At 44.8% G+C, this 27,580-nt stretch overlaps 1 protein-coding gene across 7 annotated transcripts in view; it reads left to right on the top strand.

Moving 5' to 3' along the window:
- Positions 1-27,420, top strand: part of PGBD1 (piggyBac transposable element derived 1) — a 39,219-nt gene extending 11,799 nt beyond the window's left edge. For 2 of the 7 annotated variants that reach the window (XM_064597065.1, XM_045866223.3), the window contains exons 4-5: positions 7,695-7,791; positions 11,217-13,053. In XM_064597065.1, coding sequence (XP_064453135.1) covers positions 7,695-7,791; positions 11,217-12,768 — 1,649 coding nt within the window. In that variant the 3' untranslated portion in view covers positions 12,769-13,053. The other 5 variants (XM_064597066.1, XM_064597067.1, XM_064597068.1 and 2 more) reach the window with 5 other exon arrangements.
- The last annotated feature ends 160 nt before the right edge of the window (positions 27,421-27,580 follow it).

The raw sequence follows: 27,580 nt of genomic DNA, 5'->3' as shown, positions 1-27,580 counted from the left end.
TTTACTGTGCAGAAGCTTTTTATTTTGATGAAGTCCCAAAAGTTTATTTTTGCTTTTGTTTCCCCTTGCCTCTGGAGACATATAAAAAAATGTTACGGACGATGTCAGAGACATTACTGCCTGTGCTTTTGTCTAGGATTTTTGTGTATCGTGTCAGAAAGTGTTGCGTTTCCTTCTTCTATATGTGGCTGTCCAGTTCTCCCAGCACCATTTGTGAAGAGACTGCCTTTTTCCCACTGCATAGTCTACCTACTTTGTCGAAAATTAATTGACCATAAAATCGTGGGTTTATTTCTGGGATCTCTAGTCTGTTCTGGTGACTTATGTGTGTATTTTTGTGCCAGTACCATACTGTTTTAATTAATACAGTTATGGAGTATAGCTTGAAATCTGAGATTGTGACACCCCCAGTTTTGTTCTTTTAAAGATTGCTTTGGTTATTTGGGAACTTTTGTGGTTCCATACAGATTTTAGGATTATTTGTCCTAGTTCTGTGAAAAATACTGTTGGTACTTTGATCGGGATTGCATTAATCTGTAGATTTCTTTGTCTGGTAAGGATATTTTAACAATAATTCTTCTTCCACTACATGAGGATGAGTATCTTTCTGATTGTGTCACTGTCAATTTCTTTCACCCATGTTTGATAGTTTTCGGAGTACAGGTCTTTCACCTCCTTGGTTAAGTTTGTTCCCAGGATTTCATTATTTTTGGTGCAGTTGTAAATAGGACTGTTTTATTAATTTCTCTTTCTGCTACTTCGTTATAAGTGTATGTATAGAAATGCAGCGGACCACTGCACCTTGTGACCTTACTGACTTCATTTATCAGTTCTCATAGGTTTCTGGCGGTCTTTAGAGTTTCCTCTATATAGTATCATGTCATCTGCAAATAGTTTTCCTTCTTCCAATACCAATTTGGATGCCTTTTATTTCTTTTTCTGTTCTGATTGCTGTGGCAAATACTTCTAGTACTATGTTGAATAAAAGTGGTGAGAGTAGAAATTCATGTCTTGTTTCTGATCCTAGGGGAAAAGCTCTAAGGTTTTCACCATTGACTATGATGTTGGCTTTGATTTTTTCATATATGGCCTTTATTAGGGTGAGATATGTTGCCTCTAAACCTTCTTGAGGGTTTGTATCATGAACGAATGTTGTACTTTGTCAAGTATTTTTTCTGCATTTATTGAAATGATCATGACTTCAGTCTTTCTGAATTTGTAAGACTTGTTTTGTGGCCCAATATGTGATCCATTCTGGAGAATGTTTTGTGTGCACTTGAAAAGAATGTATTTTGCTGTGTTAGTATGAAATGTTCTGATTGTATCTGTTAGATCCATCTGGTCCAGTGTCATTCAAAGCCACTGTTTCTTTGTTGATGTTCTGTTTGGATGATCTGTCCATCGATGTACGTGGGGTGTTAAAGTCCCCTATTACTATTGTATTACTATTAATTAGTTTCTTAATGTTTGTTATAATTATTTTAAATATCTGGGTGCTCCCATATTGGGTACATAAATATTTACAAGTAGTATGTCGTATTGTTGGATTGTTCCTTTTATTATTATGTAATATCCTTCTTTGTCTCGTTTCAATCTTTGTTTTCAAGTATATTTTGTCTGATAGAAGTGTTGCTACCCACTTTTCTTTTCACTTCCATTTGCATGATAACTGCTTTTCCATCTCTTCACTTTCCATCTGCATGTGACTTAGGGCTGAAGTCTCTTGTAGGCAGCATATAGATGGGTCTTGCTTTTTTATCCATTCCATCACTCTGTGTTTTGATTGGAGAGTTTATTCCTTTTACAATCAGTTTATTGATAGGTATGTAGCTAGAGCCATTTGGTTACTTTTTTTTTTTTAAAGTTCTTTTCTGCTCCCTTGCTTTCTTCTCTCATGGTTTGTTGAGTTTCTTTAGTGAGATATTTGAATTCCTTTCTTTGTTTTTTGCATATTACTGGTTTTTGATTTGTGGTTACCTTTAGGTTTGTATATAACATCTGCATATAGCAGTCTATATTAAGTTGATGGTTGCTTATATTTAAACCCATTCTTTACTCCTCGCCCCCTCCACGTTTTTGGTATACGGTTTCATACTTTACATCCTTTTATTTTGTGAATTCCTTGGTTGACTTTTATAGATACACTTAATTTTACTCCTTATGTCCTTCCTGCTTTTCTTACTCCTGAGTGTGGTCTTTCCTTTCCACTCAAAGAATCCCCTTTAACATACCATGCTACTCCCTTTTGGCTTGTATAGTTTCTGCTGAAAAATCAGCTGATAGCCTTATGGGGTTTTTCTTTCTATGTAATGGTTTTCCTTTTGCTGCTTTTAAAATTTTCTCTTCATCATGAATTTTTGCCATTTTAATTACTATGTATCTTTTTTTTTTAAGATTTTATTTATTTATGAGAGCAAGAGAGAGCATGGGCCAGGGGGAAGGGTAAAGGGAAAAGCAGACTCCCCACTGAGCAGGGAGTCTGATGCGGGATTCGATCCCAGGACCCTGAGATCATGACCAGAGCTGAGGGCAGACGCTTAACTGACTGAGCCACCCATTACCATGTGTCTTGGTGTGGATCTCCTTGGGTTGATTTTATTGGGGGTTCTCTGTGCCTCCTGGATTTGGATTCCCGTTTCCTTCTCCAGATTGGGGAGATTTTCAGGTGTTACTTATTTAAAGAAATTTTCTGCCCTCTTCTCGCTCTCCTCACATTCTGGGATACCTCTGATGTCCGTGTTATTATGCTTGATCTATTTTATTTATTACTTTGTTCTTTCTGTTCAGCTTGATTACTTTCCATTCCTCTATCCTACAGGTCACTGATCTGTTTTTCTGCTTCCTCTCCTCTACTATTTATTCCCTTTGGTGTATTTTTTTTTAATTTTTTTTTTAAGATTTTATTTATTTGTGAGAGAGAGAATGAGAGACAGAGCATGAGAGGGAGGAGGGTCAGAGGGAGGAGCAGACTCCCTGCTGAGCAGGGAGCCCGGACTCGACCCTGGGACTCCAGGATCATGACCTGAGCCGAAGGCAGTCGCTTAACCAACTGAGCCACCCAGGCGCCCCCCTTTGGTGTATTTTTAATTTGTTTTTCATCTCTGGTTCTTTTTAGGTTTCTTGTCTCTTTAAGGGTCTCACTGAGATCTTCCACTCTATTCTCAAGTCCAGTGATTAGCTTTATGATCACTACTTTAAATTCTATCAGGCATATTACTTAACTGTTTCATTTGGCCGTCTTGCAATTTTGTCTTGTTCTTTCATTTGGGACGTATTCCTCTGTCTCCTCATTTTGTCTCTGTGTCTCTTTCTGTGTTAGGAAGGTCAGCTATGTCTCCTGCTCCTGTAAGTAGTGGCCTTATGAAGAGTTCCAGGAGTGCCTGCAGTGCAGTGTTCCCTGTTCATCAGAACATGGTGCTTCACTGGGGGTCTCTCTGTTGTGTGTGCCCTAGGGTTGTGGGTGAGCTGCGTTTGCCTTCAGTGTCGTCCTTTGCAGTGGCTCTCTTTGCCTGTTGTAGCCTGCGTTTGGTCCCTGTGTTAGCTGGCCAGTCTGGGGCTGCCTGGGGCTTGAGTTGAGGCAGTTCGGGTGTTTGCCAAAGATGCAGTGGCACCAAATTGCAGGGTGCTCTCCCTGTGTTGTCCCCCAAGCAGCTTGTGTTGGCAGGTGGAGCTGCCGTCAGACCAGATGTCTGCCCCCAGTCTGCTGCTGGGGCCACATCAGACTGGTGTGTGTTGTTCCCTTACCGTCTCCCTGGGGCAGGATTCACTTGGGAGTGGTGCTGGCCCCTGCTGGGGTTGCTTGCACATTGCCAGCTGTGTGGCCCAGGCTTGGATAGGCTCTGGCTAATGGTGCACGGGAGGGGGCAGGGTCATGGTGTTAGCAGCTTCTGGGTAGGTTGGCTGTGGGGGGTGGCCTGGAGCCCCCCTTTAGAAAACTCCTGCGACAGGCTGGATAGGGGAGTCCCCTGAGTGTGTGGACGTGGCATGTGGTGTGGGCCGTGCAGGTCCACGGCAGGAGGAGACTGCAGCTGCCCAGAACTCCATAGGCGGTAGGGATGGATGGGGTGTGGGTGTAGGAGAAGGGGGGCGGGGGGGTGAGGCTTGCTGTTACCATTTTGGGTGGTGAGTGCTGCACTACCCTGACTCCCACACGTCTGTGGATCTAGGCTGGGCTGAAGCAGAGGAAAGCAGAGCCTGCCAGCGCTTTTGTTCTTGAAGTCTCCCAACGATTCCTGTCCCTCTAGCATCGCTCTGAGAGTAGTAAGCAAATCTCCCTCCCATTTACCCCAGGCAGTTCTCAGACTGCGCTTGTGTGCGGTATCCCAGTGGGGCTGCTTGCAGTGCGGTCTCTTTAGGGGCGGGGACTCCTTTTCCTCTTGCCCTCCCTTCTCAGAGCCCAGCAGGCTGATCTTTAAAGTTCCAGCTTAAGCACTGCCGACTGTATGAAATTCGCCTGTTCTGGTTTTCAAAGCTGGAGGTTATGGGATTCATCCCTCCCCCCCCCCCCGCCCCCACCCCCGCAGGCTCCCCGGTGTGGGGGGTCTGCTTCTCTCCCCTCTCCCTCCCTCCTGCAGACAGTCCTGAGGGTCCGTTTGCCTCCTGACTTGCACCTCCAGCTTCCTGTCTTCTTTGATGTGGCCTCTTGTCTACATTTAGCTTGTGGAGAATCTGTTCTGCCAGTCTTTGGGTCATTTTCTGGGTTCTTTACACTGAAGGGGTTATTATCTAGCTGTATCCATGGGACCAGGTGAGCTTAGAGTCCACCCAGTCCACCGTCTTCCCTGGATGGCTCTTGACTTCTGTTTTTGCACTTAGCTCTGATCCCCCTGAATCTGCAAGGATAAATGGAGAGGAGGATCTGGACTTGGGATTATTTGGAGTTGGAAACAATCTTTTTAAGCAGCAGCAAGGTACCCGGCACTGTGCAGTCATCCTTCCTGTTCTGATCATTGTGGGTCCTTCTAGAATCAGCAGCTTCCAGCATGGCGGATTGCCAGCATCTGCCGCCTGCACAACATGGCTTCTGTGTGTGTGTGGGGGGGGTACATTTCCCAGAGCGCCCCCCCCCCCTCCACTGCATCCACACACAGCCGCCGCCACTTTCCGCTCCTGTTCCCTCGGTTCTCTCCCGCTTTCCTGTCTCCCCTTGCCGGGTACTTCTACTCTGCTCAAGTTTCCCTTTAGCACTAGCTTCTTCCTCCTGTTTATTTTTATCTGTGACTTTAAAATTTGCTTTATGTGAAAGTGCATCACTATTAAGCACTTGAAGAGTTCGCAAGCACTCAGTCGTGCGGGTGGGAGGCCCTGCAGTTTTAGAACTAGGATTCCGGACAGAATGGGGACAGTTGTGGTGTTCCATCTCAGACAGTGTTTCATGCACATCAGAGGCTGTGCAGGCTGCCCCTCCCCCCCCCAGGGCACTGCTTCCGGCTGTCGTGGCTCATGCGGGACTCTGGTCTCCCCCCCTGACAGGGCCTGCTCCCCCGGGACCAGCTAGAGGCAAGGACGCAGCCGGGTCCCAAGTGAGGAGGGTGCCCGGCTCATGGGAATGTGGGTGGCAGCCCTCTTTCCAGCCACCTCCTCCTCGCCCTTCACCTGGGGGAGCTTTTCAAGCAGCTCCGCCCTCTGCCTCCACTTGGAACAGGTGTCAGGCCACGGATGCCTCCTGCCGGGGGCGTGTGAATGACGTGCCCTTGCCTATTCTATGCCGTGTTTAGCCACATGTCAAGTATGAGAGGGAAGGGCCAGTTAGACCCTTGCGTTCAGAAAATGCCTCCACTCTTAGCTTTGGGGGCCTCTGCCTTGTCTCCCCTACCTGGCCTCCGGGATTCTTCCTTTCTATTCTTGGTGTCCTTGCACAGACCTAACATTTATGATGGTAACGTTCATTCTGTGTATCCAGCGCAAAACTTCACATCACCACAAATGGACCTTTTTTTTCCTTAATCTCTCAGTGGTTCACTCATTTTCCTAGTCATTTAGTTAAAAAATAATTAAGTCTTCCATTAAGTCCTGTGTTGCTGAATCAGCTTTCTCAAAACATGGTCCTTGTGGAGTCCTGTCTTCACTTGGTCCTTTTTTGTGACTTCTAATTAGTTCTTAATTTTGTGAAACTCAGTGCCTTCTATTCTTTAACAAATACTTTATCTTTATGAAAATAATTGTATAGAAAATAAAAATCACCTGTACATGTTTTTAAATCAATATAGTTGATGATGTGGGTGGAACTGTGTCCCCCTGAAAGATGTATTGCAGCCCCAACACTGCAGGTACCTGTCTGTAGGTGTGATGAAGGTAAGTTGAGGTCATTCTGGATGTGGGGGGCGCCCCAGATCTGGTGAGTGGTGTCCTTAGGAGAGGGCCGTGTGAAGGCAGACATTGGGGTGACACATCTACAAGCCGGAGGACACGGATTCCTGCCAACCGCCAGTGGCCAGTGGGGCAGCAAGGACGATCCCCCTGAGACCTTGAGAGAGAGCACGGCCCTGCCGAGGGGCTGCACTACTGCTCTACGGGGGGGGGGGGGGTGTCCACGCCCTTCACAACGGGACCCCCCCCCATCCTTACCACAGGGAAGACTACGAAGCTGTCTTGCCTTTGCAGACATCAGTGAAGACTGAGGAAGAAGCTGCCCAGGCCCTTGTGGCAGAGCAGCGGCCACCTCGGAGTCTGGCTCCCGGGGGCCCCTGTGGGGACTTCACTCAGGGGAAGGTTACCAAAGCCCATCTGATGGGTGAGGGCAGCCTCTGGCGGGTCCCGTGTCTGGGCGCACCGTGTCCCATAACTCTGACTTGGCCCTTGGGAGCCGACATTCCCTGCGCGCCATCGCCCTCCCTTCCTTCTCTGTCCTCTGCTTGCAGGCTTGTCTCAGCCCTTACCATTTCGCATCCCTCCCCATCACGTTATCTTCTTCTGTCACTAATCACTCAGCTTATTGATTCTTGTTATCTTCTCTGCTCATCCCTCCACATTCCCTGAATCCCTCACGGCTCCTCTGCTTCCATTTTCTTCCCTATAAAGGGTTCCATGTAATTGTCATGTGCAGACATCTCTTTGTGTCTGGAAGCCCCACACACTCCTCTGCCTGAACCCTTCTTTATCTCAGAGACGTTCTCTTCACACTCTGAGCAGACTATTATCCACATATTATTTTCTTTAAATACAGAGCTTGGTAGACTCTCTCCCCAGCTAACTGACCTTTCGTGTATTACCTTCCCACACTGTGCCAGACTTTGGAGGACCGCTGTGACAGCACTTCTGGGACACCTGATGATTATGTTAATTTGAAAATCCCGTTCCCAGGGCGCCTGGCTGGCTTAGTCAGTAGAGCAGGTGACTCTCGATTTCGGGGTTGTGATTCTGAGCCCCACGTTGGGCGTAGAGCTCACTGAAAAAGAAAATCCTGGGGCGCCTGGGTGGCTCAGTCGTTGAGCGTCTGCCTTCGGCTCAGGTCATGATCTCAGGGTCCTGGGATCGAGCCCCGCATCGGGCTCCGCTCCGAGGGAAGCCTGCTTCTCCCTCTCCCACTCCCCCTGCTTGTGTTCCCTCTCTTGCTGTCTCTCTCTCTCTCTGTTGAAAAATAAATAAAATCTTTAAAAAAAAAAAAAGAAAAAATCCTGTTCCCTGCTCTGGAGATTTTTTCTTCTTTCTCAGTTCAGGCAACAGATGACATTTAAATTATTGTATTATTTTAGCTGAAGAAGTTGTAACTAAAGATGGATTATTTAATGCAAAGAAAGAAACTTCTCAAGAAGTGGAGCATGGTGCTGAGGCCCCAGGAATACCCGACAGGTGAGTGTCCATGGTTGTATGTGGGACAGATCCTGCAGCTGTCGGAACAGATTGGAATGGAACCAGAGAAACCAACTGGTCTGGAGCTGCTTCCCTGGGATCATGTAGGAAAGTAACTCTCACTTCTGTAATCACAGGAGGTCCCATGCCACGGTGACCTACCGTTATCCGCATTACACAAAACCTTCAGTCGGTGCACAGGTGCCCCAAGAATCCTATCCTGACTGTTTACCTTGCCTGGTCACCCTTCCCTGAGCGCCCTTAGGTCTTTGAGGAGCTACAGATAAGCCAGAAAAGGCGGAGAATTTAGACGAGAGTGAGGCCCGTCATGGCAGTGAAGAAAGACCTAGCATTAGGAAAGTAGCTGATGGCGCAGATATTCAAGATAGTAGTAGCTACTTAGTAAGTGCTGGTTGTGGGAATGAATGAATGAACATGGAGCACAGATACTCCTAAAGCAGGACAGGAGGGACCCAGTCAGAGGCAGAGTGTTAGGTTTGGGTGAGGCAGTTAACTCCTCGGAGGTGAGAAAAAGAGGAGAAAGGAAACAGTGTGGGATAATTAGCCTGGCACGCAGGGCAGCGGTGGGGACATTTGTTCAGGGCAGGGAATCGGAGCTAAATCTTAGTGAAAACGGAAATGTCTTGAAGCTTAAGAAAAGTGAAATTTTTCATAAAGCCCAGAGGCCTGAGCCAGGCTCCCACTAAAATAACATTTTATGAAGTCATTGTACCAGCACAATAGGAATCTGGTGGTGTGCCTGTCAGGGACATTTAACGTTAGTGCCCGGAAACCTGACTCCCTGTGTCTTCATCCCCCCACAGCCCCCGCCAGCCACACAGTTTCTTCACCTCCTTTTCCCACTACTCACTCCCCTTTCCTTCTTCCACCATTTTGGGCCATGATGCATGTCCATTATCAATATCTGTGTGTAAAATACGCACTTTTGCTTTATGTGAATGCTTTAAATTATTTAAAGAGTATTATATTACCACTCAGCATCATGTTTTAAGACCTGTCCGTATTTCTGAGTACTCACAGCTGCCACCTAGTATCTGCAGGGCACACCTCTCACAGCCCGCCTATCACTTCCCCAGCAGTGGTCACCCAGTTGCCTGCAGGCCCCCTCAGGAGGAACACTGCTACGGAGAGCAGTCTCTACTCCACGCCCCTTGTGTGAGAACTTCTCTGAGACAAATAGCTAGGAACAGAATTGCTGAGTCCTAGGATGTGTTTTTACTAAATTTATGCTAAATGGACTTCTGAAAACAATGCACCAGGTTCATACTCGCCAGCATGTGTCCTTATCCGGTTCTCCTAGTCAAGGATCCGGGGCTGCTTTATCCACCCAGGCCCACAGGATGGTCCCTGCAGCTCTACCCATGTTCATTCCTGGTTCCAAGAACACAGACGTTTTCCCCTATTTCTAACTGGCTGAAATGGCCTCCGAGGACCACGTCCGGCTGTAAGAGACGCTGGGGGAACTGAGTATCTAGAAAGGGCAATGGGATTGTTAGGACTGGCTTAGACCAGTTCGTGGCCTTTACCAGGACACGCAGCTGCCTCCAGGAGAACTGGCTTTCTGACGAGCTAACAGAAGAGGCACGGGTGCTGGTGGGAAAGTCACAGTCTGCCACTCTCCCCGAGCAGATGATTAGGGAAACTTTCTCAGGGTGTCACAGGCCACGATGAACTAGACAGAGGTGTGGGTCAAGAATCAGTGATGAACCGATGGGAGAGGCCGAGAGAGAGTTGTGTTGAAAAGACTATTTTCTAGGCACATTTTTGTAAGTTCCAGCTTTCAAACGGTTTTTCCTTTGTTCCACCCATTCAGGAAGCCTCTTGTCCCTCTTACGCAGAGTCCTGTGACCGCAGACAGCCCACCGTCCGTAGGTGCCATGAGGGCACAGCGCAGGGGCAGAGCTGCAGTGCAGAGGGCATCTGAGTAAGACTCAGGGACCAGGCGGGAGTTTGCTGGCTGCACAGGAGGTGGAAAGGAGAGAGGCAGAGAAGTGAATATGCCGGCACCCAGAGGGGACTGGAGGACTAGGAGAGGAGTCACAGAAGGCAGACTGTGTCAATGAGCAGGCTTCTGCCTAAGGAATTTGGGGTCCTCTCTGGAGTAGGAGGAGAGGCTATGGGATTGAAGCTTTGAGAAGAATGATGAAGATATGAAATGTGGGGAACTGGGAAGACAGGGACGAGGGGGAAGGAGGACTCCAGACAGGGTGGTGACCAGCTGAATCTCAGAGACCAGCACGGTTAGCAGTGATGGTTGCCCTGGTGCTGTGGGCTCTGTGGCGCCGCTCACCCTGGGGAGAGGACTGGAGAAGACCCAACGATGGGCTCCAGCCTGGGCTGAAGTCTGGCCGGCCTGGTGCTACAGAAGGTCACTGGGGCAGGTGGTTGATAATCCTGGCCAGAGAGGGACTAAGGTGATGGATTGTGGGGTCAGCTGACTGAGTAGGAAGGGAAGTGGAAGCAGGAGGGAAGGGAGGAGTCCATGAGATGGAACGGCAGGGGCGGATCCGGCTCGACTGAAAAGATGCAGCACGATGGTAGCATCCGCACCGGGTCCCTGCAGTTGAGAACATTAGGGAGCTCTACGAACGGTAGGGAACGTTGAATGGGCCGTCCGTGCACACTGGAGACACCCAGGATAAATGCTTTACAAGTAACTAAACACATGTAGTATAAATTGTACTCTCTTCAGTGCTTTTCCCTGTTGTGTCCTCTGCAACTAGACTATTAACCAAGGGGACATTAGTGAAATGCAAATTTCTCAAATAAAAAGAGAAGCCTGTGCGTAACACTTTTCATCTTGGTAACTGTAGCTTGCTTCCTTGTAAACCCCATAAAAACCAGTTCAACGGCAGTAAGTTTGAGTTTCTCTTAAGTTTCTCCCCAGAGCAGTGTGTCCAACAGATGAACGTAGAGCTAGGAAAGACTTAATCCTTCCATGTTCAGAAATTCTGAGAGCGGTGTGAGGGAGCCCAGTAAATAACAACCCCTTGCCTTGTCCAAGTTTAAAACCAACTGATGGAGATACAGGAGTAAAACAAATGATTCTTGAAACCTCGGCTTCATTACTGACGGAAGCTTGGCTAGGAAAGGAGCAGGACAGCAGACCTCCCCCTACACAGCCCTGCCTGATACAACTTGGAGCATCTGCCACTTGCTTCTGAAGAGTAGGGAGGTGCTGCACGAAGATGTCCAGGTTCCTTCTTTGAGATTCCACAACTAGTTGTCTTGAGGAGTGAGACCATGCTAGGGAGAGGCCAGAAGTGTTAGGTCCTAGGAGGGAGAAGCCAAAGTCCTAGGAGTGAGGAGCAGGTAATCTCCACACAAGACTACTTAGGTGTCATCAGATTCATGTCATAGTAAGACAGGATTTTTATAACCTGTTTTTTTTTTTTCATTCCTAGAGATTGTGTGCCCCAGCCACCTTGTACTTCTGTCCGTACGGAAAGGACAGTTGCACATTTGAACACTCTGAAGGACCGTCACCCGGGTGACTTGTGGGCCCGAATGCACATCTCATCCTTGGAATATGCTGCTGGAGACATGACCCGAAAAGGGAGAAAAAAGGACAAAGCTCGAGTGAGTGAACTGCTACAAGGCCTTGCATTTTCTGGTGACTCAGATGTGGAAGAAGATAACAAGCTTGAGGCCCACCATGCTCAAAAAAAGCTAAAGATGTCAAATGTGCCAGAGAAGAATTGGACCAAAAGAGACATTAAACCCAACTTCCCAAGCTGGTCGGCACTGGATTCTGGACTTTTGAATCTCAAGAGTGAGAAGCTGAACCCAGTAGAGCTCTTTGAGTTATTTTTTGATGATGAAATATTCAACATGATTGTCAACGAAACCAATAATTACGCATCTCAGAAAAATGTCAATTTGGAAGTCACAATTCAGGAAATAAGGTGTGTGTTTGGTATCTTGCTTTTGAGTGGATTTGTGAGGCGTCCCAGAAGGGGAATGTATTGGGAAATCTCTGATGCTGATCAGAACCTGGTTAGAGATGCAATTAGAAGGGACAGATTTGAATTGATTTTCTCATACTTACATTTTGCAGATAATAGCCACCTAGATCAAAAAGATAAGTTTACAAAATTGAGGCCTCTCATAAAGCAAATGAATAGAAATTTCCTCCTGTATGCTCCCCTGGAAGAATACTATTATTTTGATAAGACAATGTGTGAATGCTTTGACAGTGACCAATTCTTGAATGGGAAACCTATTAGAATTGGCTATAAAATTTGGTGTGGCGCAACCACACAGGGTTATCTGGTGTGGTTTGAGCCCTATCAAGAAGAATCAACAGTGATGGTGGATAAGGATCTAGATCTTGGTTTAGGTGGAAATCTAGTGATGCATTTTGCTGATGTTCTTTTAGAGAGAGGCCAATATCCCTATCACCTGTGTTTTGATAGCTTCTTTACAAGTGTAAAATTGGTGTCAGCCTTGAAGAAAAAAGGAGTGAGGGCAACAGGAACAATTCGTGAGAACAGGACTGATAAATGTCCCCTCATGAATGCAGAACATATGAGAAAAATGAAGAAGGGCTATTTTGATTTCCGAGTTGAAGAAAATGAGGAGATAATTTTGTGTCGTTGGCATGGTGATGACATTATCAGTCTATGCTCCAATGCTGTGGGCATAGAACCAGCCAGTGAGCTAAGTTGTTCTGCCGATGAGGACATCCATCAGATAGCTCAACCATCTATAGTGAAATTGTATGATGAATGCAGGGAAGGTGTAGCTAAAATGGATCAAATCATTTCCAAATACAGGGTGAGAATAAGAAGCAAGAAATGGTACTCCATTTTGGTAAGCTACATAATTGATGTAGCCATGAACAATGCATGGCAGCTACACAGAGCCTGTAACCCAGGTACCTCTCTAGACCTGTTGGATTTTCGGAGATATGTTGCACATTTCTACTTGGAGCACAATGCTAATCTGTCAGATTAAGGCAGATAAAATGAACACAATGCCAATATTAACAAGACAAAAAAATTACAGGTACAAATCAGATTGTACCCTTCCAAAGCAAACCTGATGTATGTAATGGAATTTTAAGTAATATTTTTACTATGTAGAATTTCAAAGACTATTATAACAAGTAATTTTTAAAATTATCTGTAAAAATGTTGAACTTGAGTGCCACCTTTTTCTATGACTAATTTTTGGTGTGAGACGTGAGAAATCATTTGTTAAATTGATTAATTTGTGCCCCGAAAGAATGAAATTGTGCCTCTTTAGTTTTTTGTGGAGATTTTTAAAAATGCCAGCACTGTCATAGTAACCATAGGACGATGCTGAATCTACAGCTGAAAACTGAGGCAGAGCCCATGACATAAGGATGATCTAAGAAAGACCTTAGGTGATAAGAGGCTGATGACCTCAGTGTTGGTATGAAACTGGATCAGATGGTGGGCAGGAGAGAAGGGCCAGGCAGGGGCGCTGGAAGGGAGTACTATAAAGGAGAAATTGGAAGTGAAGTACCTCTGAATACTGAAATGAAAGGTGTATCCTATTGGGACTGTGGGAGTTGGCAGAGGCAGCTAAGAGTAAAGAAACTGAGGAAATAGGAAGCAAATCGGGTAACAATAGCATCTTCAGGAGAAGAAAGGAAAAGTCAACAGTAGGATGAAGTTGACATAAAGCCCATGGTGAAAAAACTGTATGCCAACAAACTGAACAGCCTAGAAGAAATGGATAAATTCCTAGAAACACATAAACTACCAAAACTGAATCTGGAAGAAATAGAAAACTTGAACAGACCCATAGCTAGCAAAGAAATTGAATCAGTAATCAAAACTCTCCAACAGACAAAAGTCCAGGACCAGATGGCCTCACAGAGGAATTCTACCAAACATTTAAAGAAGAGTTAGTACCGATTCTACTCCAAAATATTCCAAAAAAATAGATGAGGAAGGAAAACTTCCAACAAATCATTCTATGATACCAAAGCTAGATAAAGACACCACAAAAAAAGAAAAGGGAACTAGAGGCCACAGCAAAGAAACAGGGATGATTGGACCTTGTGGCCCCTTATTCACACTAAAGTAGAGGTGATAGAAATAGGAGGACAGCAGTTGCAGGATGGAGCAACATGCACGAGAGCTGGCTCATCTGAGAATACAGGCAGACTGCTTGAGCACTCTCCCAGGCTGTTGACTTCAGAGCAGTCTGTCTGGGACTCGCACCGCCCAAAACAAGCCACCTCTTTTCATTGCCAGATTTCACATAATCTTGGGGCAAATCTCACGAGATCTCAGCCCAAAACCCATGAGCTCTTGGGCCATATCTTGTGGGAACCTGGTAGAAGAGGGAAGTCCCTAGCTAAACCTCCTTTGTGCACGGTAAGTAGGTCATGATGAATACAGATGCAAAAATCCTCAACAAAATAGTAGCAAACTGAATGCAACAGTATTTTTAAAAAATCATACATTACTATCAAGTGGGCTTAATTTCCCAGATGCAAGGGTGGTTCAATATTCGCAAAAACAATCAACATGATAGATCAATAAGAGAAAGGATAAAAACCATATGATCATTTCAATAGATACAGAAAAAATATTTGACAAAAGTACAATATCCATTCATGATAGAAACCCTCTGCAAAGTAGGTCTAGAGGGAACATATCGCAACATAAGTAAGGCGTAATATGAAAAATCCACAGCCAACACAATACTCAATGGTGAAAAACATAGCTTTTCTCCTCAGATCAGGAACAAGACAAGGATGTCCACTCTCACCACTGTTATTCAACATAGTACTGGAAGTCCTAGCCACAGAAATTAAACAACATAAAGAAATAAAAGGCATGCTTATTGGTAAGGAGTTAGTAAAATTCTCCCTGTTAGTATATGACAGGATACTATATATAGAAAACCCTAAAGACTCCACCAAAAAAAATTTTTTTAAAGATTATTTATTTGACAGACACAGAGAGGAAACACAAGCAGGGGGAGTGGGAGGGGGAGAAGCAGGCCTCCTGCGGAGCAGGGAACCTGACGCAGGGCTCGATCCCAGGACCCTGGGACCATGACCCAAGCCAAAGGCAGACGCTTAAAGACTAAGCCACCCAGGCGCCCCTCCACCAAAAAACTTCTATAACTGATAGATTAATTCATAAGGAAGCAGGATACAAAGGCAATATACAGAAGTCCATTGCATTTCTATACAGTTGTAATGAACTAACAGAGAAATTAATAAAAAAAGTCCACCAATTGCTCCAAAAATAATACCTAGGAACAAATTGAACCATGGAGGTGAAAGACCTGTACTCTGAAAATTATCTGATGAAAGAGCTGAAGACAACAAAAATGAAAGGCATCGCATGCTCATGGGTTTTTTTGTGTTTTTTCTTTCTTTTTTTTTTAGATTTTTATTTATTTGAGACAGAGAGAATGAGAGAGAGAGAGCACATGAGAGGGGGGAGGGTCAGAGGGAGAAGCAGACTCCCTGCCGAGCAGGGAGCCCGATGTGGGACTCGATCCAGGGACTCCAGGATCATGACCTGAGCCGAAGGCAGTCACTTAACCAACTGAGCCACCCAGGTGCCCCCATGCTCATGGGTTTGATGAACAAATACTATTAAAATGCCTAGACTATGCAAAGCAACCTACAGATGTAATGCCATTCTTATCAAAATACCAACAGCATTTTTCACAGAACTAGAAAAAAATCCTAAAATTTCCTAAACAAAAGACCCCAAATAGCCAAAGCAATCTTGAAGAACAAAACGGGAGGTATCACAATTGCAGATATCAAGTTATATTACAAAGTAGTAATTAAGGGGACCCTATTCCAACCGGTCCCATGAACTGAGCTGGGTGCCTAATAGACCACTCTGAACACCCACGAAATCAGCATGAGATGTAAGAAGATCTATCTGGATCTCTACAAACAATATCCCAGGCAGTTGGTTTCGAGGTTTGAAGCGGGGAGCCATGATTCCATGGACAGATATCGGAAGATAAACGGAAGAGGGAGGGAGACTTCGGGATCCTGCACCTCAGGTGTGCGAAAGCCTCCTGTGCTGGGGACGGGGCACAGGCTTGCAGACTGGTAGCAGTGGGGAAGGGACTTTAGGGCAGCCCCGTGGACTGGAACCTGGAGTGGCAGGGCCATGCGAGTGAACTGGGGGCAGCTGGTGGTTTTAGAAGCACAAAGATCAGAGATGTGCCCTGACCTGGAGGCAAGGACTGGGAGCACTGCTAAGGGGTGCACAACCCAGGACCCTGCAGTTTATAGCAGCACAGACAGAACCGGAGATAGTGTGGCCTGGAGAGCTCACTGAAGAACAGACTGAGATCTCTGAGGCAGAGGATTGGAAACGATCTCTTCTGCTCTCTCGGAAGAGACGTGGAAAGTCACCAGGGAAAGCCGCCAGAGAACAAAAGCCCCAAAAAACCAGTTTTCACTGAGTCCACCCACCCCCCACAGGTGGCAGGGTGACTCTACCCAAACAGGGCTGCCTGAGTAACAGTGCGGTAGGCCCCTCCCCAGAAGACAGGCTGGGAGAACAAGAAGCCAACAACCCTAAGGTCCCTATAAAACAAGTGTGTCTTGCTTGGGTTGTGGTCAATAATTTGGACTCTGTACATTCCCTCAACCACCCCTCAACAGAATGACTAGGAGGAGGAACCCCCAAAATAGGAAAGACTCAGAGACTGTGACTTCTGCCACAGATTTACAAATGGCTACAGATATAACCAAGATGTCAGAAATGGAATTCAGGCTAGCAATTGTGAAGACAATAGAAAGGATGGAGAAATCGATTAATGGCAACATAGAGTCTTTCTAAGGGCAGAAAAGAAAGATGAACTGGCAGAACTTAAAAATGCTATCAATAAGGTCCAATCTAATCTAGATAATCTAACAGCTAGGGTAAGCGAGGCAGAAGAACGAATAAGTGATCTAGAAGACCAATTGATAGAAAAGAAGGAAAAAGAGGAGGCCAGGGAAAAACAACTGAAATTTCATGAAAATAGAATCAGAGAAATAAGTGACACCATGAAATGTTCCAATGTCAGAATTATTGGGATCCCTGAGGGGGTGGAGAGAGAGAGTGGACTAGAAGATATATCTGAGCAAATCGCAGTTGAGAACTTCCCTAATCTGGGGAATGAAACATTCGCATCCTAGAGGCAGAGAGGACCCCTCCCAAGATCAAGGAAAACAGGCCAACACCCTGGCATGTAATAGTAAAACTCGCACATCTTAGGACCAAGGAAACCATCTTAAGAGCAGTTAGGGGGAAGAGATTCCTCATGTACAGAGGGAGGAACATCAGAATAAGGTCAGACCTATCCACAGAGACCTGGCAAGCCAGAAAGGCCTGGCAAGACATATTCAGGGTACTAAACGAGAAGAACATGCAGCCAAGAATACTTTATCCGGCAAGGCTGTCATTTAGAATGGATGGAGAGATGCAGAGCTTCCACGACCGGCAGAAGTTGAAAGAATATGTGACTACTAAGCCGGCCCTGCAAGAAATATTAAGGGCGGGGGTTCTATAAAAGTAGAAAGACCCCAAGAGCAATATAGAAAAGAAATTTACAAGGACAACCTATAAAAACAACGTCTTCACAAGCAACATGAAGACAATAAATTCATATCTTTCAATAATCACTCTCAATGTGAACAGCCTAAATGCTCCCATAAAACGGCACAGGGCTGCAGATTGGATAAAAAGACAGGATCCATCCATATGCTGTGTACAAGAGACTCATTTTGTACCTAAAGATACATCCAGACTGAAAGTGAAGGGATGGAGATCCATCTTCCATGCCAACAGACCTCAAAGAAAGCTGGGGTAGCAATTCTTACATCAGACAAATTAGATTTTAAGCTAAAGACTGTAGTTAGAGACACAGAAGGACACTATATCATTCTTAAAGGGCTTATCCAACAAGAAGATCTAATAATTGTAAATATCTACGCCCCCAACATGGGAGCAGCCATCTACATAAGCCAACTGTTAACCAAAATAAAGAGTTATATTGATAACAATATGTTAATTGTAGGAGACCTCAATACTCCATTCTCAGCAATGGACAGATCATCTAAGCAGAAAATCAACAAGGAAACAAGAGCTTTGAATGACACACTGGACCAGATGGACCTCATAGATATATACAGAACATTCCACCCTAAAACAACAGAATACTCATTCTTCTCAAGTGCACACGGAACTTTCTCCAGAATAGACCACATACTGGATCACAAATCAGGTTTCAACAGATACCAAAAGATTGAGATTATCCCCTGCATATTCTCAGACCATAATGCTTTAAAACTGGAACTCAATCACAAGAAAAAATTTGGCAGAAATTCCAACACTTGGAAGCTAAAGACCACTGTGCTCAAGAATGTTTGGGTCAACCAGGAAATAAAAAAAGAACTTAAATAGGGGCGCCTGGGTGGCTGAATCGTTAAGCGTTTGCCTTCGGCTCAGGTCATAATCCCGGGGTCCTGGGATCGAGCCCCGCATTGGGCTCCCTGCTTGCCGGGAAGCCTACTTCTCCCTCTCCCACTACCCCTGCTTGTGTTCCCTCTCTCGCTGTCTCTCTCTCTGTCAAATAAACCAAATCTTAAAAAAAAAAAAAAACTTAAACAATTCATGGAAACCAATGAGAAAGAAAACACATCGGTCTAAAACCTATGGGATACTGCAAAGGCAGTCCTGAGGGGGAAATACCTAGCCATCCAAGCTTCACTCAAAAAAGCAGAAAAATCCCGAATTCACCAACTAACTCTACACGTTAAAGAACTAGAGAAAAAGCAACAAACGATGCCTAAGCCACGCATTAGAAGAAAAATAATTAAGATTAGAGCAGAGATCAATGAATTAGAAATGAGAAACAGAGTAGATCAGATCAACGAAACTAGAAGCTGGTTCCTTGAAAGAATAAGATTGATAAACCACTGGCCAGACTTATGCAAAAGAAAAGAGGACCCAAATTAATAAAGTTATGAATGAAAGGGGAGAGATCATGACTAATACCAAGAAAATAGAAACAATTATTAGAAATTATTATCAGTAACTATATGCCAATAAACTGAGCAACCTGGATGAAATGGATGCCTTACTGGAAACCTATAAACTCCCAAGACTTAAACAGGAAGAAATTGGCAACCTGAATAGGCCAATAACCAGTAAGGAGATTGAAGCAGTGATCAAAAACCTCCCCCCAAAAATGAGTCCAGGACCTGATGGATTCCCTGGGGAATTCTATCAAACATTCAAAGAAATAATACCTATTCTCCTGAAGCTGTTTCAAAAAATAGAAGGAAAGCTTCCAGACTCATTCTATGAGGCCAGCATTACCTTAATCCCCAAACCAGGCAAAGACTCCATCAAAAAGGAGAATTTCAGACCAATATCCCTGATGAATATGGATTCCTAAATCCTCAACAAAATCCTAGCTAATAGGATCCAACAATACATTAAAAGGATCATCCACCACGAGCACGTGGTATTTATCCACGGAATGCAAGGGTGGTTCAACATTCACAAATCAGTGTGATAAAACACATTAATAAGAGGAGAGAGGAACCATATGGTCCTCTCAATTGATGCAGAAAAAGCATTTGAACAAATAAAGCATCCTTTCCTGATTAAAACTCTTCAGAGTAGGGGTACCTGGGTGGCTCAGATGGTTAAGGGTCTACCTTCGGCTCAGGTCGTGATCCTGGGGTCCTGGGATCAAGCCCCACGTCTCCCTCTCCCTCTGCCTGCTGCTCCCCCTGCTTGTACTCTCTCTCTCTCTGTGTCAAAAAATAAAAAATCTTTTAAAAAATAAAAATAAAACCCTTCAGAGTGTATGGATAGAGGGAACATTCCTCAATTTCATAAAATCCATCTATGAAAAACCCACAGCAAATATCATCCTCAATGGGGAAAAGACGAGAGCTTTAACCTTAAGATCAGGAACACAACAAGGATGCCCACTCTCGCCACTATTGTTCAACATAGTACTAGAAGTCCTAGCAACAGCAATCAGACAACAAAAAGAAATAAAAGGTATTCAAATTGGCAAAAAAGAAGTCAAACACTCTCTTTTCACAGATGATATGATACTTTATGTGGAAAATCCAAAAGATTCCACCCCTAAATTACTAGAACTCATACAGCAATTCAGTAATGTAGCAGGATACAAAATCAATGCACAGAAATCAGTTGCTTTCTTATACACTAACAGTGCAACCGTAGAAAGAGAAATGATTCCATTTACAATACCACCAAAAACCGTGTTTTAAGATACCTTGGAGTAAACCTAACCAAAGAGGTAAAGGATCTATACTCTAGGAACTACAGAACCCTCATGAAAGAAATTTAGAAGACACAAAAAGATGGAAAAAGATTCCATGCTCATAGATCAAGAGAATAAACATTGTTAAAATGTCTGTGCTGCCCAGAGCAATCTATACCTTCAACCTCATCCTGATCAAAATTCCAATGACATTTTTCAAAGTGCTGGAACAAACAATCCTAAAATTTGTGTGGAATCAGAAAAGACCCCAAATCACCAAGGAAATGTTGAAAAAGAAAACCAAAGCTGGGGTCATCACGTTGCCGGATTTCAAGCTATATTACAAAGCCGTAATCACCAAGACAGCATGGTACTGGCACAAAAACAGACATACAGACCAATGGAACAGAACAGAGAACCCAGATATGGACCCTCAACTCTATGGTCAAATAATCTTCGACAAAGTAGGAAAAAATATGCAATGGAAAAAAGTCTCTTCAATAAATGGTGCTGGGAAAATTGGACAGCCACATGCAGAAGAATGAAACTCGACCATTCTCTAACACCATACACAAAGATAAACTCAGAATGGATGAAAGACCTCAATGTGAGACAGGAATCCATCTAAATCGTAGAGGAGAACATAGGCAGTAACCTCTTCGACATTGGCCACAGCAACTTCTTTCAAAGTACGTCTCCAAAGGCTAGTGAAACAAAAGTGAAAATGAACTTTTGGGACTTCATCAAGATAAAAAGCTTCTGCACAGCAAAGGAAACAGTCAACAAAACAAAGAGGCAACCCACAGAATGGGGGAAGATATTTGCAAATGACACTACAGACAAAGGACTGATATCCAAGATCTATAAAGACCTTCAGAAACTCAACACCCAAAAAATAATCAAGTCAGAAAATGGGCAGAAGACATGGAGAGACACTTCTCCAAGGAAGACATACAAATGGCTAACAGACACATGAAAAAATGTTCATCATTAGCCATCAGGGCAATTCAAATCAAAACCACATTGAGATTCCACCTTACATCAGTTAGAATGGCAAAAATTGACAAGGCAAGAAACAACGAATGTTGGAGAGGTTGTGGAGAAAGGGGAACCCTCCTACACTGCTGGTCGGAATACAAGTTGATACAGCCACTTTGGAAAACAGTGTGGAGGTGCCTCAGAAAATTAAAACTAGAGCTACCCTATGACCCAACAATTGCACTACTGGGTATTTACCCCAAAGACACAGATGTAGTGTAAAGAAGGGTCATATGCACCCCAATGTTCATAGCAGCAATGTCCACAATAGTCAAACTGTGGAAAGAGCCAAGATGCCCTTCAACAGATGAGTGGATAAAAAGATGTGGTCCATATATACAATGGAATATTACTCAGCCATCAGGATGAATACCCAACTTTTACATCAACATGGATGGGACTGGAAGAGATTATGCTGAGTGAATTAAGTCAAGCAGAGAAAGTCAATTATCATATGGTTTCACTTATTTGTGCAACATAAGCAATAGCATGGAGGACATTAGGAGAAGGAAGGGAAAAATGAAGGGGGGTAATTGGAGTGGGAGAAGTACCATGAGAGATTGTGGACTCTGAGAAACAAACTGAGGGTTTTAGAGAGGAGGGCGTGGGGGGATTGGTTAGCGTGGTGATAGGTATTAAGGAGGGCATGTATTGCATGGAGCACTAGGTGTTATACAAAAACAATGAATCATGGATCACTACATCAAAAACTAATGTACTGTATGGTGACTAACATAACATAATAAAATTAAATTAAAAAAAACTTACAGAACTAAAAAAAAGTAGTAGTAATTAAAATGGTATGGTACTACATAAAAATACAGACATAGATCTATGAAGGGAACAGAAAATCCAGAAATCATCCCACAATTATAGTCAATCTTTGACAAAGGAGAAATGAATATACAATGGGAAAAAGATAGTCTCTTCAACAAATGGTGTTGGAAAAACTGGGCCACTTTTTTTCATTTCTTTTAAAGATTTTATTTTTGGGGCATCTGGCTGGCTCAATCAATAGAGCATGGGGCTCTTGATCTGGAGGTTGTGAGTTCAAGCCCCATGTTGGGTATAGACATTACTTTTTTTAAAAAAATACACAGACACATGCACACACACACACACATACTGATCAGTTTGTACTTCTACCCAGTTTGTATTTTTAAAAACTTATTTTTGAAAACTTTTATTTTTAAGTAATATCTATACCCAACGTGGGGCTTGAACTCACAACCCTGAGATCAAGAGCCACATGCTCTATTGACAGCCAGCCAGGTGCCCCCAGAACACTTTCTTTCACCATACACAAACATAAACTCAAAATGGATTAAAGACCTAAATGTGAGATCTGAAACCCTAAAAATCTTTGAAGAGCACAGAGGCAGTGATTTCTCTGACACTGATTGTAGTAACATTATTCTCCTGAGACAAGGGAAATAAAAGCAAAAATAAACTATTGGGACTACATCAAAACAGAAAGCTCTGCACAGCAAAGGAAAGAAGAAAACTAAAAGGCAACCTACTGAATGGGAAAAGGTATTTGCAAATGACATATCAGATAAAGGGTTAGTATCCAAAATGTTATAAAGTACTTACACAACTCAACACCAACAAAAGAAATACTCCAATTAAAAAATGGGCAGAAGACATGTACAGACATCTCTTCAGAGAAGACCTGTAGATGGTCAACGGACACATGAAAAAATGCTCAATATCACTCATCATTAGGGAAATACAAATCAAAACCATAGTGAGGGGCGCCTGGGTGGCTCAGTCGTTAAATGTCTGCCTTCGGCTCAGGTCATATTCCCAGGGTCCTGGGATCAAGCCCCACATCGGGCTCCCTGCTCAGTAGGAAGCCTGCTTTTCCCTCTCCCACTCCCCCTGCTGTGTCCCCTCTCTCACTGTTTCTCTGTCAAATAAATAAATAAGATCTTTAAAAAATATATTAAAAAAACCCACAGTGAGGTATTGTTTCATATCTCAGAATGGATGAAATCAACAACAAGAAACAACTGTTGGTGAGGATGTAGAGAAAGGGGAACCCTCTTAAACTCAGGGTAGTCCACACCAAGACACATAGTAATTAAAATGGCAAAAATCAAGATAAAGAGAATTTTAAAAGTAATGGAAGGAAAACAGGTATATACAACAGAAACCCCCTAAAGTTATCAGCTGATTTTTCAACAGAAACTGTAGTCCAGAAGGGAGTGGCAAGATATATTCAAATGCTAAAATAAAAAAACCCTGTAACCCACAATATTCTATCCCGAAAGTCTATCATTCAGGATAAAAGGAGATAAAAAGTTTCTGAGACAAAAGAAAGTTAAAGAAATTCATCACCACTAAACCAGCCTTACCAGAAATGATAAAGAGGACTCCGTTAGCGGAAAAGAAAGACCATAAGAATAGGAAAAGGAGGAAGCAAAAAAGCAGTAAAATTAAGTATATATATATAAAAAAATCAGTCGAGGGACTCACAAAGAAGTGAAAGAAAAAAAATAACTGACAACACCACAGAAATACAAAGTATTATAAGAGAATAGAGTGAAGAATTATATGCCAACAAATTGGACAACCTAGAAAAAATGCATGAATTCCTAGAAACATAACCATCCAAAGCCGAATCAGGAAGAAATAGAGAACAGAATAGATTGATTACCAGCAATGAAACTGAGTCAGTGATAAAAAAAACTCCCAACAAACCAACCAGGATCAGATGGCTTCATTGGTGAATTCTACCAAATCTTTTTTTTTTTTTTTTTAAGGTTTATTTTAGAGAGAGAGGGAGAGAATATGCACAGGTGAGGTGGGGCAGAGGGTGAGGGAGAGAGAGAGAATCTCAAGCAGATTCTGGGCTGAGCTCAGGATCCTGCCTTGGGGCTCCAACCCAGGACCTTCAGATCATGACCTGAGCCGAAATCAAGAGTCAGACACTTAACCCACTGAACTACCCAGGCACCCCTACCAAACATTTAGAGAAAATTTAACACCTATTCTTCTCAAACGCACCCCCCCCAAAAAAAAGAAGAGGAAGGAAGGCTTCCAAAATCATTCTATGGAGTCAGCATTACCCTGAGACCAACATCAGATAAAGACCCCACAAAAAAAAGAAGTACCGGCCAATATCCCTATTGAACATAGATGCAAAAATCCTTAACAAATTATTAGCAAACTGAATCCAAGAATATATATTAAAAAGCAGGCATCATAATCAAATGGGATTATCCCTCAGATGCTAGTGTGGTTTGATATTTGCAAATCAGTCAAGGTGATACCTCACATCAACAAGACAAAGGGTAACAACTGTATCATTTCAATACAAGCAGAAAAAGTACTTGACAAAGTACAACATCCATTCATGATACAAACCCTGGACAAAGAAGGTTTAGAGGGAAATACCTCAACATAATGAAGGCCATATATGAAAAAGCCAAAGCGAACATCACAATAGTGAAAAAAATGAGAGCTTTTCTCCTCAGGTCAGGAACAAGACAAGGATGTCCATTTTCACCACCTTTACTCAACGTAGGAAATCCTAGCCCCAGCAATCAGAACAGAAAAAGAAAGAAAGGCATATAAATTGGTAAGGAAGAAGGAAACTCACTATTTGCAGATACAACACTACATAGAGAAAACTCTAAAGACACCACCAGAAAACCATGAGAACTGATAAATGAATTCAGTAAAGTCACAGAAAACAATCAATACACAGAAACCATTGCATTTCTATATACTTATAATGAAGTAGCAAGGAGAAATTAAGAAAACAGTCCCATTTACACTTGCACCAAAAATAATGAAATACCTGGGAACAAACTTAATCAAGGAGGTGAAAGACCTGTACTGTGAAAACTATAAAACGCTGCCAAAAGAAACTGATGACACAAACACATTCCATGCTCATGGAGTAGGAAAATTATTTTATTTTATTTTAAGATTTTATTTATTCATTCGAAGCACAGAGATACAGAGAGAGAGCATGAGCAGGGGGAGAGGCAGAGGGAGAGGGAGAAACAGACTCCCCGCTGAGCCAGGAGCCAGACGTGGGGCTCGATCCCAGGACCCTGGAATCATGACCCAAGCTGAAGGCAGACGCTTAACCATTTGAGCCACCCAGGCGCCCTTGGGAGAATTATTCTTAAAATGTCCACACTACCCAACGCAATCTATCCATCTAATGCAACCCCTGTGGGGCGCTTGGGTGGCTCAGTCGGTTAAGTGGTTAAGCATCTGCCTTAGGCTCAGGTCATGATCTCAGGGTCCTGGGATAGGGCCCCCTGTCCGGCTCCCTGCTCAGCGGGGAGTCTGCTTTTCTCTTTCCCTCTGCTGCTCCCACCCCACCCTGCTGTGCATGCACGTGTATGCGCACTCTCTCTCTCAAAATCATTTTTAAAGATTTTATTTATTTGAGAGAGATTGGGAGGACGAGTGGGAGGAGGGGCAGAGGGAGAAGCAGACTCGTCCCTGGGCAGGGAGCCTGACGTGGAACTCGATCCCAGGATCCTGGGATCATGACCTGAGCCAAGGGCAGACACTCAACCGATTGAACCACCCAGGTGCCCTAAACAAAATCTTAAAAAAAAAAAAAAAAAATCTAAAATTTGTGTGGAAGCACATGTTTGCGAATAGCCAAAGCAACCTTGAAAAAGAACAAACTTGGAGGTGTTGAGATTTCAAGCTATGCTCCATAACTGTAGCAATTAAAACAATATGGTACTAGCAGAAAAATACACACGTAAGTCACCAGAACAGAGATTCCAGAAATAAACCCGTAATTTTACAGTCAATCTTTCCACAAAGGAAGCAAGACTATCCAGTGGGGAAAAGTCTCTTCACAAATGTTGGGAAAACCGGACCACTTTGTTCACCGTAGATGAAAATAAACCCAAAATAAATTAAGGACTTCAGTGTGAGACCGGAATCCATCAAAATCCTACAGAACACAGGCAGCAACCTTTGTGACCTGGGCCGCAGCAACCTCTCGCTAGACACGTCCTTCAAAGGCAAGTAAACCAAAGCAAAAATCAGCCATCGGGACTATGTCCACAGCGCAGGACAGTCTCAGGGACAAACGTCAGAGGCAACCTACACAACGAAGGCAGCTCCGGGCGGTGCGTCACCGCTTCGCACCGCAGGGACCCTTCCCGCTCGGCTTCGGAGTGTCAGCGGCGGGGAGGGTGCGCCTGCCCCGGGCCGGCGGACGGGCGCCGCCCTGCGACTGTGCTCGGGATTACACCCTGACGACCACGCGCTCTGCGGCCGCACGCACGCTGCGCCAACCGAGGCCGGTGCCAGTCCCGTCGGCGAGCACGCCCCACTTCTCACGGAGGCCGACTCAGGGGCACGTGGGCTCACGCTGTGCATCAGCGGCCCGCCGAGCGCCAGACCCCGGCGGCAGCAGCGTCGTGGCCGTGCCCGAGATGCGGGCGCTCCCCTTCCCGGGGACCCCGCGCTCTGCGCCGTCGCCCCGGAACCGAGACCCGCATTCACCCCGGCCGGAGGGCGATCCCGCTGAGAGTGCGCCGCGGGAGTGGCAGGAGCCGGCCGGCGAGGCGGCACGGGCCTTCTTCCCGCGCCCGCCCGTCCACGTCCGCGGCCTCTCCAGGGGGCTCGGAGGCCGCTTCGGCGCTCTGGCCTCCTCGCTGGCGGCCCCGCGCCCCCGAGGGCTAGAAAGTACCCCCTTTCCCTGCTTCCGCTCCCCCAGAATGGGACTTCCTGTTAGAGACAAGCCTGGCCCTTGCCGCAGCCCACTCCTCGCCTGCCACGAGAATGGGTCGCGTTTGGAGAGTCAGGAGCACCACACCGTTGTCTTCCGACGGTGGCACGGAGAGGGCAAGGAGCGCGTCCGCGCTCACTCCGCTGGCGGGGACACAGGTCACCCGCGCCGTCCTCAGCCTGCCCCCAGGCCGCTGCGTGGTCGCCGCGGGACCTTCCCCGACGCTGCACGTCCTCCTGTGCGCGCCGCGCCACAGGCCGCCTGGCCCGGACATCTCCGGAGCGGGAGGAAGACCCGAGCTTTGCAGGCCCTGGACAGGAACAGGCGATGGGGCCTCCGCGAGCGCCAAATAACCGCACCAAAGCGAGGCCGAGCTGTTCACGGTTATAAAGGCCAGCGGGAAATACGCACGCCTTCCGCTTGCAGGGCTACCCCCAGCACTTTGTACATCCGCTTCCTTGAAGAAAGTAATAAAAAGGAGCATTCTGAACACAAAGGCATCAACTTCCCTGGTTGCCATGAGTCGGGCAGCCCTGCAGATACTAGAAGAGTAACAAAAGCTCTGCAGCTTCCTGAAATGTCCTTTGTCTAATGATTTGTATTTTTTCTGTAAAAAACGAATATAGCCCTGCACCAAATACTCCATGGGTTTTTACTTATTTGTTTAACGCCAGTGTGATTACTGTACATTGTTATATTAGTTTCAAGTGTACAATGTAGTGACTCAACAATTCTATACATTATTCAGTGCTCATCACAATA

The sequence above is a fragment of the Mirounga angustirostris genome, unplaced genomic scaffold (genome assembly GCF_029215605.1).
Source record: "Mirounga angustirostris isolate CCGP_5_RB_7025 unplaced genomic scaffold, mMirAng1.0.hap1 SCAF_8, whole genome shotgun sequence".
Classification (NCBI taxonomy): Eukaryota; Metazoa; Chordata; class Mammalia; order Carnivora; family Phocidae; genus Mirounga; species Mirounga angustirostris.
The sequence above is the reverse complement of the archived record's forward strand: the minus strand, read 5'-3'. Positions and strand labels throughout refer to the sequence as shown.